This window comes from Pleurodeles waltl, chromosome 8 (assembly GCF_031143425.1).
Source record: "Pleurodeles waltl isolate 20211129_DDA chromosome 8, aPleWal1.hap1.20221129, whole genome shotgun sequence".
Lineage (NCBI taxonomy): Eukaryota > Metazoa > Chordata > Amphibia > Caudata > Salamandridae > Pleurodeles > Pleurodeles waltl.
The window spans coordinates 23,252,114-23,267,644 of record NC_090447.1 but is presented as its reverse complement, the minus strand read 5'-3'; the positions used below and the strand labels follow the sequence as shown (position 1 = coordinate 23,267,644).

The 15,531-nt window shown below is 45.9% G+C and overlaps 1 protein-coding gene across 4 annotated transcripts in view; it reads left to right on the top strand.

The window, feature by feature from the left end:
- LOC138249674 (transient receptor potential cation channel subfamily M member 2-like) overlaps positions 1-15,531 on the top strand; it is a 519,042-nt gene that overhangs the window by 382,113 nt on the left and 121,398 nt on the right. For all 4 annotated transcript variants that reach the window (XR_011194834.1, XM_069203635.1, XM_069203637.1 and 1 more), the window contains one exon: positions 4,783-4,964. Coding sequence is in view for 3 of the 4 variants with exons in the window: in XM_069203635.1 (XP_069059736.1) it covers positions 4,783-4,964 (182 nt within the window). In the remaining variant the exon portion in view is untranslated. The remainder of the gene's footprint in view (positions 1-4,782; positions 4,965-15,531) is intronic.

Below are 15,531 nucleotides of genomic sequence, written 5' to 3'. Positions count from 1 at the left end.
AAGGGAGCTGTCAACTAAACCTAGCCGGACGTGGATCGGAAGACACAGAAGGTTTTAAGTGTAGAGAAATGTTCACTTTCTAAAAGTAGCATTTCTAAAATAGTAATATAACATCCAACTTGACCATTAAACTGGATTTTGAATCACCATTCTGGCCATACTAAATATGACCTGCCTATTCCTTTCAGATCAGGATCTACCACTCAAATAGTATATGAGGGTAGCCCCAATGCTATCCTATGAAGGGAGCAGGCCTCACAGTAGTGCAAAAACGAATGTAGGAGCTTTACACTACCAGGACATATAGAACACACATGTTCATGTCCTGCCTTTTACCTACATAGCACCCTGCCCTATGGGCTACCTAAGGCCTACCTTAGCAGTGACTTATATGTAGAAAAGGTGAGTTTAAGGCTTGGCAAGCACTTTTAAATGCCAAGTCGAAGTGGCAGTGAAACTGCACACACAGGTACTGCAGAGGCAGGCCTGAGGCATGGTTAGGGGGCTACTTATGTGGGTGGCACAACCAGTGCTGAAGCCCACTAGTAGTATTTAATTTACAGGCCCTGGGCACATGTAGTGCACTTGACTAGGGACTTAAAGCGATTTCTTCCAGCATCTTAATGCTATCTTTAATTGTACCACTTTCGCAGGGGGCAGGTGTTCCCCCATCAGGAGGGTATCAATGCACCCTCCTGCCATTTGTCACCAACGGAACCCAATTCTTCACACTGAATCCCAACTTGTCATTTGGCCACCCATTGCACTTGTGCTAGTATGTGTTCTAAATCCGGGACACCCATCCCCCTCTTCCCTGGTTGTTCACTGTATGATTTATAATGAAGCATGCTGCCTTCCATTGTCCCAAATAAATTCTCCTACTTGTAAATTCACTGTTTTAAACCTGGTTTGGTGGATCCAACCCGGCAGATGTACTAACATTATAAAACTCTAGGAGGCAGAATAATTTTGGTAACTGCTACCCCAAACTTTATGGGAAAACTTCTGCCAGTACCTTGTTTTGATAATTTTTGGGAATTTGGATATAACAATTCTAAAATAAGTTGAGTTTCATCAGGTAGCCTATGCTTGGTGTAGTACAAGGGCAGGAAACTGCAGGTACAGGTTGAAAACAAATGGGGAAAGAATGTATCCCTGAGGAACAATACAACTGGGGATTTGTTGTTTAGAAGGAAAAATAGTTCTGTCAGTTCAGAAGGATTTGAGTCAATCAAAAACTCTGCCAGAAAAATCTGACGTTGCTAAGGTGTTTTAAACACAATGGTCTGATCGATGATGTCTAAAGAAGGAGACAATTCCAATATGGTCTGCATTCAAACACCACTGTCATCAATTAGCTATTTTTTAGTCCCAGAGCTGCTGCTTGGGTCTATGTCACTTTATTGCAGCAGTCACACTGGGAAGCATAGGCACCGATAGTGGAGCGGCAGAGAGAAGATGGAGAGATATGAGTGAGCAGGAGAAGAGACGGAGACAGAAAATGAATGGATGTAAAGAAAGAGAGAGTGATGAAGAAGTGAAGGAGGGTGGTTTGAACATTTTCAAACAAACAAAAGGGCTTCTTTTGTTTCCCAGTCCAGTTCTACTGGTTAGTGAAATGTCTGTCTTTAATGGATTTAACTTCTCACTCTATCTTTGACTCCAGAGGGTTTGTACTATGGAACTCTCTTATTTCTGTTGTCTGCCTTACAATGTGCCTGTCTATTTTCAGGATCACTATAGGATGTTAGTGCCCGTGTATTTGGCATTAGATCTTTCATGGATTCACATGCTTGAAGTATTCCAGAGACAGGCCGTGACCCCTTGAAAGTCAGTGTTCAAAAGCAGTATTTCAATACAGCACTGGACTGAAAGGCACCAACTTTCAGATTTCTACCCGTGTGTGCAGAGCAGCAGGGAACCTTCAGACCTCTTCTCATTTCATCACCGATGTTCATAATTGATTCATCTATCTTGTCTAAAAATTTAACCAGGATTTGACTTATGACACAGACACAGGTTTTTATGCAGGATTGCAGGTGACTCCTTCCAAAAAGCTCTCTTTGCCTGCCTTGAAGGCTGAGGCTTTTGGATCTGGTGATTCTGAAATGCAAAAACTGTAGGCAAATACTTCTTTGGAGGTTGACTCTTCCCTCCAAAGCAGATGACAAAGTTACCGCAGTCACTGGCTTCACCATCTACAAGCAAGGGTAAGTATCCATCACAAAGATCGCCAACAAAAAACACTCTGATATTGAGTTAGTCTTTGAGGAGTTCTCCATCAAGGGACATGCTGACGTTGGCGAAGACAGTACCACTATTGAAGCTTATCCCTCTGGCAAACAAAACCTACACAGCCATTGAAAATCACACAGTTGACAACAGAACTACCTTTGTCAATGAAAACGACATGCCTGCAATGCAACAAATCCCATTGATTGAGTACATATCGTTAACAGAAGCTTCGTTGATGAAGAAACCTCAGTGTCAACCACTCTTTTGATGAAGCACAAATCATCGGCAACTACAATGTCATTAACAAGGACAGTTGTCTTTATGCTCCTGGCTACTTTGCTATCAACAGCAGAGTCCTCAGCATCCATGGCTGCCACTTTGACTCTGTCTTTGCCTCAAATTACCATTTAGTCATTGGTGCCTTTCTTATCTTTTGCCTTACCAATCAGGATTTCACCAGAGACACCTACTCCGCTCCGGGATGGTTCTTCCTCTTCCCACAATGACATAGAGCAAGATAGTGATGGATGCAACCACATTTGCAGTTACGATGATGCAGCCCAGTCTGGCAAACATCTGCAAGTGGAAAGCCCAACTAAGCAATGCTTCATGTTCCATATGATTGGAGTGAGGGTGAAGACCATCATTACCACGAGTCCTGGGTGCATGAGAGATCTAAGCATAATATGGAAGACCTCTTGTGTATCCACAGACAATTGTGGTTTAGGTAATTAAGCACTTCCTAAATTTGATGAAGCAAATGAAGAAGGCCTTTTTATGAAAGAATGCAACCATCTACACCTTAACCTACTCCACCACTGATACTTCTACTCCAAATGCCTTCTCCATCTAAGGAGGCATCCCTTCAAATGTTTTTACTCCGTCTGTGTAAGCTCCTTCAGAAGAGGCTGTACATCAGCCACCCACTGCATCAAGACCAGATGAACTGCCTGGCAATGCTTCTGATGTAGATAATGATGATGATGACTTCAGTCAACAAGGACTCAATGTTCATGATGACTACCATCAGGAGTGGGAGTCTTATTTCCGGGCCAAAATCCCGGCCCTGAACCTCCACATAGAGCCTCACCTCTGGATGGCATGCTTCATTTACATTGACTAATCAATAGAGCTTCCGAATAATGTAATCTTCCCATTGTGCAGATTTTTTTTTATTCCTCTTTGATTAAGTCACACAGCTCATTAAAGGTTATTCCTGTTTTAGACCTCCTCTGGGAACAAGCTAAACCTCTGAGTATCCTGTACAAGAGACAGGACTACATTTTTGTACATGAAGATTGTATGGAAAAAGGACTGTACCATTCCAGGGTCATCTGGTACTTTTCGCACCTCCAGGGAAAGCTATTAGATGCAACATCAGTTCACCCATCACTACACTGGGTGATAATCCAGGGGAAGGCAACAAAGAAGGGCAGGTCTTCCAGCAAGTGACAGGACACGCCTAGATGAGCATCATTTCCTGGGGAGTTGAAGCCCGACATCTCCTGTTCTGATGGAAGGAACAGTCCAGGCTTATTACCCAGCCCCGAAACAAATGTCTGACCGTTGGGTGTTAGACATAGTAGGGTATGGCCATACAATGGAATTTCTAGAAATCTAAAAAAGCCCCTGCCAAAGACTCCAAAGACAGCGCATCATTTACAACTGTAGGCTCTGCAAGTAGATATTTTCAAGCTTCTCCAAAAGATGGCTGACAGAGAACAAGAAATGGTTTGTATGAGTTTTCGTAGCTTGTTCTGTGCTGCCTCACTGCTGCTTGTCCTAGAGATGTTTTAACGCAAGGGCACATTGGACAATTGCCCAGGACCCCCACCTTTCAAAGCGGTCTTTCTCTCTCCCTTTCTCTCTTTCTCTCTCTCTTTGTCTCCCTTCTCTCTGTCTGTCTCTCTCCCTCTCTTTCTCTCTCATCTATCTCTATTTCTCTGTCATAGCCTCTTACCTATCACTGCCTGCCTGCCCCTCTCACTGTTTCTCCCTCTACCCAGTGTCATTCTACAGAATTCTGTGGCCCTTGGAAAGGCATATTTCCATTGTTCTGAAAGTTCAATTATAGTTCAATATTGTTCCTTACTGGGGCCCCCAAATATGTTTTGCCTAGGACCTCAAAAATGATTAAGATGACACTGGGTTGTCCATATATATAAACCTGATCGGCACTTTCTAGAACAAGTTGTAAAGCTTCAACTAGCCCAATTCAAAATAGTATATCAACCTTAATGTAAAGGTCTGCCTTTCTGCATTCCTCAGGGTAAGTGCTGTGTATTTATCATTGCTCTGTAGTTCTCCAGCTTGTTTCTCTTCTTAGTTTTTCTGCCAGCTGTTTTCGTTCTCCTTATTCCTGCTTGTTGTCTTAAATTGATTTTTGCAAAATTACATATCCTTTCTAGGGCATTTTTTCTTCCTCACCTCAAGTGTTTGCGATCCCAGTTCGCGATGTAGTACGCTTCTCATCTTCATTTTCGTAGTTTTGTTCCTTTTAAAATGCATACCTTCATCTAACTTTTCAGTTGCTAATTTTGCTTCCAGCTACACATTTTCTGAAGTGCAAGATCACACTGATCAGATCTGGAAGTTTCAGCGACACAACCTGATTGAGGAGTACAGCAACCGACCTCCTGCCCCACCGCCATTCATTCTTTTCAGTCTCCTGTACTTCTTGATCAATAATGTTATATTTCGGAGACCAGCCCGTGGCAAGAAGCTGCTCAGTAAGTGAAGTGTTCATGTACTCAAATGTGGCATATATGATCTATTGTCTACCTCCTATGTGTAGTGTCCTTCTCAGCCCGGAGCATGCAAATGACAGCACAACACACGGAGCTCTGTAGCATATGTCTTTAGTCCTCAGCATACGATCACACCCTGCACTCTGATTACATCAAAGCCGCTAATAACCACATCTTAACACATCCCAGCAAATTATGTAATTCCTCCATTGAGTGCGACTAGAACCGATACAGCATCTCCCATCTTGTTAAATAAAAGGTATGAGCAACAGCCAAATTATATTTCTTCACTAAGTCATCGAGGCGCTCGCCATAGCCAGCCAGATCAAGTGGCCTGCGGTGGTTGTGACGCACTCTGGTTGTCCTATATGGTACAGGTTCTGATGTTTGATCTGGATTGTTAGGGGGGATCACCTAATTTATAACTGCAGGACCTGACGAATGTCAAGGTAGGTGCTTACGAGTCCAGCGTGATGGACTTTCGGGTACGATGCGCTGTCCTTTACACGTCATAACCCTCAGAGGTTTGACAGCAAATGGAGTGTTGGTTTTCTGCTTTTGCTTCTGCTTTACCAGGGCATAGTCACCTTTACGGAAGACTGTTTACTGAGCTTGTCGACGCAAATTGATTCTGATGGCTGTCCCAAATAGCAAGGTGGGAGGGCTCTCACTAGATGTGGAATGAGGAGTTAAACGATAAGCATCTCTTCCATCGATGCTCGTTGAATTACCCCTTTGAGGGTATCGATGAATCGCTCCACAACACTATTGGTTTGGGGCCACAGTGGTGTTCTTTTCTGATGCTCGATGTTTAGTCTGACCAGAAACTCCCTGAGTTCTTTGCTATTGAATGGCACACCAATGTCAGATTTGTGAATGGCGGGGATTCCTCACACTGCAAAGAAGTCATCCAGCCACTCAATGACTTTGTCATGGATTGCTAATGATAACTCCTCTACTAATGGAAAGCATGGCTACTCATCCGTTGCCTAAGGGCCCAGAGGAATCAAGGAATCAACTTCAATTTGTTCCCAAGCCTGTGCAGGAAGGTCAGACATTGTGATTGGATGTTGTGTCACTTTGGGGGTATGACACTCTTTTAGTTCCGTCTCAACTCGCTTGTCTATGCGCAGCAACCACACTCGGTATTTTAGAGCTCTTTTGGTTGCTGCAATGCCACAATGTCCTTGATGGGCTAGTTCAAAGACTTGCTGTGTTAGGCTCTCAGGTATGACAATACACGAGCCTCTCAAATACAACACCTTAATTTTTTTTAATTTAACATCGTCAGCAATAGGTTGAGTATTTCTTTTCCACGGTTGAGTTGAAATTATTTCTTTGAGGATAAGCATGTTCTTAGCCGCATTTGTAGCAGCAATAATCTGTTTAATGGACGGGGATGTTGGCATGCTGGACCTCACAATGAAGTTAATGCACTCCTTAGCCATTTTGGATGTTGCACTGTGACGGTGTAGTGGTACTTGTGAAAAAAATCAGCAGGGTTCTGATCATAGTCATACTCTTGCAGTCGCAACCTCTACCTCTCAATGCAAGGGGGCATCTTGACTTTCAGGTTTCCAAAAATAGCGAGCAGCATTTGTTGGTCTGTATTGACAGTAAAACATTTTCCATATAGAAATACATTAACATGTTCTCAGGCCCCCGCTGCAGCCAGGCTGCTGGAAATGGCCTGCTCTAGTGCCACCCCCAAACATTTTGTCTACCTCCTCCTACATTTTGCTGGATTTTTGCTTGTTGGTCTTAGGACTCTATGAAGTTTACCACTGATAACCAAAGAGCTTGTGCTCACTCTCCTAAAATGTGGTTTACTTGGCAAACACTTGATTGGCACATTTAATTTACATGTAAATCTCTTGTAGAGTGTTATACCATATACCCAGGACCTGTAAATTCAATGGTATCAATGGACTGCAGCACTTATTGTGACACCCACTTAAGTAGACCTTTAAACATGTTCCAGGCCTGCCATTGCAGCCTGAAGGCAGTGTGCTCCTGCCATGTTGACTTGGCATTTAAGACCCTTGCTAAGTCTTAACTCCCCTTGTATTACATATGTCAAAGTAGGCCCTAGGTAGCAGACAGGCCAGGGTCCTGTGTAATTAAAAGGGAGAACATGTACATTTTAGATTTACACATCCTAGTAGTGAAAAACTCCTCAATTTGTATTTCACTACTGTGAGGCCTTCCCCTCTCATAGAATAACATCCCTTATTATATTTGATAAGCTGTAATTCCTAAACCAGAGGTGGTAGATGTTTACTGTTTGGTAACTATGAACTTGTAATGATAAACCCTCTTTAATGGTAAAGTCACATTTATCATTACAAGTCTGAAAATGAAACATTTAAAAAGTAGACATTTTCCTTCCCTTAGCCCTCTGTGTCTGCAAATTGCCTTAGGGCACATGACTAGGGGTAATTGACAGTTGAGACATTGTGATTTCCTCTCAGCCAGTCACATAATAGTGGGATTAGCGAGTCCAAATGGGCCATTAACTGACTTTATGGGGGGTGGTAGGGATAAGCACAGTCCCACTTACATCTGAAAAGGCCTGAATAGGCTGGGCTCTGCCACCACACAATAGGCTTAATGACTGTGTATTGTCAGTGCAGTGAGCTAGGAGCCAGGGCAGGGCAGGCATGAAACTCCTGGAACATCAAGTAACCCTTCTGGAAACTTCTCCCAGTTTCTAGGACCAGGGCACCAGGGTATATAAATAGGGCTCTCGGACCAGCTCTTCAGGTCATATCTGGCCTGCAGAAGGACTCTAAGAGAACTGCCTGCTGCTGTGAAAGGCTATGCACTCTGCCAGCCTGCTGCTGCACCTGGAAGGACTGCTTGAGTCTTCAGAGGCCAGTCCTGCTATGGATCCCTGCCTCTACACCTGCACCCAGGACTTCAGAAGTGGCTTCAAGGGCTAGTTTAGCTGGCCTCCTGCTCATAGCCACAGGGACATAAAAGGCTCCCACCATCTTGAACCCACACCTGGACCCATCCTGACTGAGTCTTGAACCCCCCAAGTGGTCTCCATCCACTCCTGAGCTTTCATTATGGTTCTAAAGGTTCAGAAATGACAATTTTCTAAAACTGAGGACTTGCTATTTTGAATGTTAACCTTTAAAGGTTCATAACTCCGGTTCTACGAATTGTATTTTGACGGCTTTGTTGTCAAATAATGTTTAAAATGTACTCTATTTTTCTAAATTGGTTTGAGATATTATGGTGTTGTGTTTTCACTGTATTGCTGTTTATGTACTGTATCTAAGTTTAGCCTGTCTGCTTGTGTGCCAAGCTACTCAGGGATAAGCAGAGGTTAAATTAGTGACTTTTTGTGGGCGCCCTGCAAGGGATTATGGCTGTTACTTGACCAGGGCTCATACCCCAGTCAATCAACCGCCCAGTTTCCCACACAGACTCTCCTTCCCTGGCTGAGAAGAGGCCCGTTCTGTTTAAGACAGGCTTCAACTGGCATAGGCCACAATGTGTCTCTGAGCATTTGGATGTCCATTATGTTGAGCAAGGATTTCCCCAATCCCCACCATGCCCGCATATACTTTGAACTTAGTATGTAACTTGGGGTCAAAATAGGCCATCTCAGTTGCATTCTTAATCACAGGTTTTATTCTTTCAAAACTTTGATCACATTCAGCAGACTACTGGAAAGGGACATTTTGTTTTGTCAAGTCTCTCAGTGGGGCACTCACTGTAGCAAATTCATGAATATGCCTTGAGCAATAACTTGCCATGCCTAAGAAGGATTACAGAATGGTGATATCTTGTGGGGGACAAGTAGCTGAAAAGGCTTGTGCTTTATCTGGATCAGGTGACATTCCTCCATCAGACAATATGTGGCCAAAGAATTTAAGTTTGGTCTTGTGAAACTCACAATTTGCTGCATTCAGAGTGAGATTGCCATTAGCAAGTAACTGGCACACTTGTGTAAGAGCCTTGCCATGCTTCTTTTATGCTGCTAAAAGACCAATATGTCATCACTGTAATTAAGAGCATGCATGACAGGTTGAATTATTTGATGTAAAACATCCTAAAATATTTTTGTAGCTGACGACACTCCATAACCCCCCAACCTTGTGCACCTAAACAAATAAAAGGGTCAAAAAAGTAGTGATGTACCTGCATTTCTCTTCCAACTAAAGTTGATGGTATTCCTTGTTCAGGTCAAGATAAGGAGAAGACTTTGGCACCCGTACCTATCACGTCTGGTGAAGACTTTTTATATCTGGTCTAAAGACAGAAATAGCTGTTATGAGGAAATGGGGAGTATTATATGGTGTGGTTTTACTTCGGCAAAATGTAATACACTCACCAACCCCTTTAAGACCCTTGGGTTGTGTTTGCTAAACCTTCAGCTCATCCCTGTATAGCTGCGGCTCTGAGAAGCAAAGCTTCCTCAAAGAAACTAGTGTAAAGCACTTGAACAGCACCAAAAGAGTAGAAGAAGAAATTATCAAAACACTAATGAAATCCAACACCAATTTTTAAAAAATAGGCAGTAAATGTATGTATTTTTAGACCGCACATCAAAAAAGATCCATAACGGTGTTCCTGAGAGTTAGAATTTACAAGATATAATAAATCATTATATTAAATCACAAGCAAGCATTGGCACATTAAGCGAGTTTGACACTTGGAAACTTAGGCTAGCTGTAATGCGGTCACTTAGAGTCACGTTAGGTGACCAACTCCAGTACAGAGCCAGTAAAAGAGACCAGGAATACCTTAGAAACAGTGACCTCATCTTGTGAAGCAGCCTTCATTCCTTTCCAGGCACTTTTATCCTTTGCAGAGCTTTCCTATGTTAGTGGTCCTGATGCAAGAAATGAAGAAAGCTGAAGATGTTCAAAGTGTGCTGTGGATGCAGTGCGGTCAATGGGGGGTCTTGCTATGACTACTCTTCGCTTCACAAAGGGGGTGAGGTGATTCTAATCACTGACCACTGGACTACTGGTTGCCCAGTATTGCGGTCATAGGCGAATCATTCCTGGGTCGATAACTCCTCCTCTGGAGGTCCCAGCTGCACTCTGATGGCACTCCTGGGCTCAGCAAACTCAGGTGCATCAGAACCTGGTCCATGGTACTGCACAGCGCAGGTTGGCATCAGTTGGCGACTTCGGGCTACAAAGTTGCCACAGCAGGCTTCTTCAACTTGTGCGTCCCTATGCTGTGAACAGGAGGCCAGTCAGCTTGACTTTGGCTGGCTCTGGAGATGACTTCTCCTGAAGGAGGACACAGCAGGAAATGTCCCTCTCCTTTGCTAGCCACCAGGTTTAAGAAATAAAGTGCCTCTCCTTTGCTAGCCACCAGGTTCAGGTGTTGCACTCTACGCTGGTGCAGCCTTCCTTTGCTGGTTCCACGGTGCAGCAGGGCAGTTCTTCGGTCCTTCTTCCAGTCCAGTCAAGATCTCAGTTCTGGGTGCCAGTGGTGCCCTATTTATCTACAGAAAATGCCCTCAGGGTAGGATGTGGCTCAGAGCCACTGGGCTACCAGGTTCCTTCCCACCTGATGACCACTTACTTTAATGTGAGGCATTTGGGAATCCCAGGATGCACCATTCTACCCACTTCCTATATGGCAGGACCCCTCTGTGGAGCTCCATAGCCCAGCCCAGAGGTGCGGCTGTGAAAGGGCTACATGGCCCTGGAAAAGTGGTTTGACAATTGGCTTTCTCTTTCCTGTCCCTAGCGCCAGTCTCCCTACCGAAAAAATAGGGCAACCCTCTCCTAAGTGTTTCTTATTTGTCAAAGAAGGCTTCAGCTTCGAAGCTCACCTTTTAGGCCAACATCCCTCACCCCTATTGTAGGAGACTGGCCTGGCTTACAGTACCACTTATATCATATAGGTACTATATCATAAGAAACACAATACTCAGGGTTACTAAAAATAAAGGTACTATTATTTTAGATGCAATGTGCCAAAAATATCTCAGAGGATATACTCCCTTGGGAGGTAAGTAAAAATCACAAAATATACACACAAACCGAAATCAGGTAAGTAAAACAGTCAGAAAATAGTGCAAACACTGTAGAATACAGTAGGGTACAATAGGCCTAAGGGCAACACAAACCATATACTAAGAAAGTGGAATGCAAACCACAAATGGACCCCTAGGCTAGTGTAGTGTGTAGAGGGTCAATGGGAGTGCAAGAAAACACTAAGGGTGTCCAAGATATCCCACCCCAAGAACCTGAAAAGTAGGAGTAAAGTGCTACTACTTCCCCAGAAACACTAAGTCCAAGAGTCACGAAAGTGTCCAGGGGGGCAGGAGCACACTAAACCCTGGAAAAAGGTGCAAAATGGCTGCCTCCGGATTGAAGAAGTTGAAGATTCTGCAACAACTATTAAAGGAGCTAGGAATTTCTCCTTTGTGCAGAGGATGTCCCACGGAGTGCTGGAGGATGCAGAGTTGTTTCCCTGGAGAAAGACTGCAAACAAGCCTTGCTAGCTGCAAAGGTCGTGGTTGAAGAAAAAGGGTGCTGCCCTGGGCCAGGAAGGACCAGGATGTCGCCACTTGGGAAAGGAGACAGAGTGGGCCCTCAGCATCACAGAGAGCCCAAGCACAAGAAGGCAGCACCCGCAGAAGTCCTTGAACACGGGTTCAAGAAGACTGAGCACGGCGGTCATCTCAACACTACAAAAGAGGGTCCCACGAAGCTGGAGGTCAACTCAGGGAGTTGAGCAATGCAGGACAGAGTGCTGAGGACCTGGGCTTGGCTGAGCATGAAGGATTCCTTGCAAAAAAGCACAGAAGCCCTAGCAGCTGCAGTTCACGCCATGCACAGAATTACTGTCTGGAGAGAGGATGCAAGGACTTACCCCCTTCAAATTTGGACAGTTGGACCACTGGACAGTCTGGGTCACTTGGGTCTACCACCTGTGTTCCAGTGGCCAGGCTCTTCACGATAAAAGGGGTCCCAGAGTACCGGTGCCGCTAAAGTTTGGTGCCTGCTGGAGCAGGAGGAAGATTCTGTCAACCCACAGGAGATTTCTTAGTGGCTTCCAGTGCAGGATGAAGGCAGAAAGCCCCCAATGCATGCACCACCAGGAAACTGTCGAGAAAGCTGGTAGGATTAGGTGCTACAATGTCGCTGGTAGTCTTCTTGCTACTTTGTTGCACTTTTGCAGGCGTCCTGGAGCAGTCAGCGGTCGATCCTTGGCAGATGTTGAAGAGAGAGGTGCAGAGGAACTCTGGTGAATTCTTGCAAGTCGTTATCTGAGGAAAAGCCCACAGGAGAGACCCTAAATAGCCCTCAGAGAAGGATTGGCCACCTAGTCAGGTAAGTACCCATCAGGAGGGGTCTCTGACATCACCTGCTGGCACTGGCCACTCAGAGGCCTCCAGAGTGCCCTCACACCTCTGGATCCAAAATGGCAGAGGTCTAGGATACACTGGAGGAGCTCTGGGCACCACCCCTGGGGTGGTGATGGACATGGGAGTGGTCACTCCCCTTTCTTTTGTCGAGGTTCGCGCCAGCGCAGGGACTGGGGGTTCCCTGAACCGGTGTACACTGGCTTATGCAAGGAGGGCACCATCTGTGCCCTTCAAAGCATTTCCAGGGGCTGGGGGAGGCTACTCCTCCCCACCCCTTAACACCTATTTCCAAAGGGAGAGGGTGTAACACCCTCTCTCAGAGGAAATTCTTTGCTCTGCCTTCCTGGGTCTGGCTTGCCCAGTCCCCAGGAGGGCAGAGCCCTGTCTGTGGGTTGGCAGCAGCGGTAGCTGCAGAGAAAACCCCAGAGAGCTGGTTTGGCAGTACCCGGGTCCATAATGGAGCCCCGGGGATGCATGGGATTGGCACCCCAATACCAGATTTGGCTGAAAAGTCCCTTGCTTGGTTATTGACATGCACCCTAGCCCTGAGTGCCCGGCTGCAGAGATGTCCGTATGCTTGGCAGTAATTTTTTCATCATGGTCAGAAATAAATAATCTATGTGTGTAGGAAAGTGCCCTTGTTGGCATGGTTACCCCCCTTGCCACTATTTGCCTGATATTGAGGCCAACTTTGACTGAGAGTGTGCTGGGTCCTGCTAACCAGTATTCTTTCCCAAAACCTGTACCTTTGTTTCCACAATTGTCACACCCCTGGCACACAGTAAAGTCACTTGTAAAAGGTACACATGGTGCCAAGGGCCCTATGACCAGGGAGGGTCCCCAAGGGCTGCAGCGTATATTATGCCACCCTGGGGGAACTCTCACCAAGCACATGCACACTGCCCTTGCAGCTTGTTTGTGCTTTTAGGGAGAAAAAGGCAAAGTTGGCATGGCATCCCTCTCAGGGTGCTATGCCCACAAACTACTGCCTGTGGCATAGGTAAGTCACCCCTCTAGCAGGCCTTACAGCCCACAGCAGGATGCACTATACCACAGTTGAGGGCATAGCTGGATGAGCAATATGCCCCTACATTGTATAAGTCCATTCATCGACATTGTAAGTACAGCGTGTCCATATTGAGTATATGGTCTGGGAGTTTGTCATTACGAACTCCACAACTCTATAATGGCTTCACTGAATACTGGGAAGTCTGGTATAAAACCTTTCAGCACAATAAACCCACAATTATGCCAGTATGGGATTTATTGAAAAATGCACCCAGAGGGCATCTTAGAGATGCCACCTCATTGTTTTACGCTAATGTGGCGTTATAATGCCAAAAACGCTGTGCCGTATTTACAAAGTGGCGCAATGCATGCTTATCGCCACTTTGTATCCCTTTGTGCTACATCATTTCTGCGCCAGGCATAATGTATGCAAAGGTGGCATTCCCCGTCAGGGAGGGCCAAACAAATGGGGCAAAGAAATCGGACAGATTTCTTTGCTTCATTTTTTTCCTGAACTTTTAACGCCTGCTCAGAGCAGGCATTAAAAGGAAGCGTCTGTTGGTTACAATGGGCCTCTGGGTGCTTTGCTGGATTAGTATCAACATTTTTTATGCTAATCCTGAAAAGCGCTGGGCTAGAGTCAGAAATTATGACACTGGTCCCCTAACTACTGCCATGTTGCGTCATATTTTAAATACAGCGCACACATGGTGGTGTTAGGGGAGCGCAAAGGGGCACAAGAAAAGTGGTGCAGCACTCTGCACCTCCACTTTTTTCAAATATGCCCCATAGAGCATATTTAAGAGCCCCTAGTGCCATTCTATCGCCATATTAGTGTGCTTTTTTTAAGCTAATGTGGCGTTAGAAATTAAAAAATACTGCGCCATATTTACAAAGTGGCGCAGTGCTGGCATTGCGCCACTTTGTAACCCATTCACTACATTATGCCTCACCAGACATAGGGGGTCATTGCCAACGACCGCGGGAGCACCGCCAACAGGCTGGTGGTGCTCCCATGGGCATTCTGACCGCGGCAGTACAGCCGCGGTCAGAAACGGAAATCCGGCGGTGTACCGCCGGTTTCCCGCTGCTCTGGGGAATCCTTCATGGCGGCGCTGCAGGCAGCGCCGCCATGGGGATTCCGACCCCCTTACGGCCAGCCTGGTTCTGGCGGTTTTGACCGCCAGAACCTGGCTGGCGGTAACGGGTGTCGTGAGGCCCATGGGGGCCCCTGCAGTGCCCATGCCAATGGCATGGGCACTGCAGGGGCCCCCTAACAGGGCCCCACCAAGATTTTCAGTTTCTGCCACGCAGACACTGAAAATCGCGACGGGTGCAACTGCACCCGTCGCACCCCTTCCACTCCGCCGGCTCCATTCGGAGCCGGCATCCTCATGGAAGGGGGTTTCCTGCTGGGCTGGCGGGCGGCCTTATGGCGGTCGCCCGCCAGCCCAGCGGGAAACTCAGAATTACCGCGGCGGTCTTTTCACCGCGCAGCGGTATTCTGCCGGTGGGACTTTGGCGGGCGGCCTCCGCCGCCCGTCAAAGTCAGAATCACCCCCATAATGTATGCAAAGAGGGCATCCTCTCACTAGGGGAGGCAAAAAAAATGGTGCAAAGAAATCTGACAAGTTTCTTTGCATCATTTTTTCCCAGCACTTTTAGCGCCTGCTCAGAGCAGCATTAAAAGGAGGCTTCCATTGGTTACAGTGGGCCTCTGGGTGATTTGCAGGATTAGCGTCAACATTTTTTATGCTAATCCTACAAAGTCCCGGACTAGCATAAAAAATTCTGACGCTAGTCCCCTAGCAACGGCCATGGTGTGCCGTATTTTAAATATGAAGCACACATGGTGGCGTTAGGGGGGTGCTAAAGGGCGCAAGAAAAGTGGCGCAGCATTGTGTGCAGCACCACTTTTTTCAAATATGCCCCACAGGGCAGTGCTTAATTTGTAAATAAAAAGGTGCCGTTGACCAAAGTCCTCCTCTTAAGCATGTGGCTGCTGCAATTAATTGTGTGAACAAGGAATACAGAGGCAGCGTAATTATGAAGCCATCTTAGGCTTCTTCAATCCATTTACAGGCACTCCCTGCCCCTTCATCTCACTCTTGTGGATTTCTGCATTTTCCCATTGTGAAGCTTTTTTTGTTTTTCTTTTCCTCCGTCTTTCCCATATGTGTCTTTTTCCCGCAG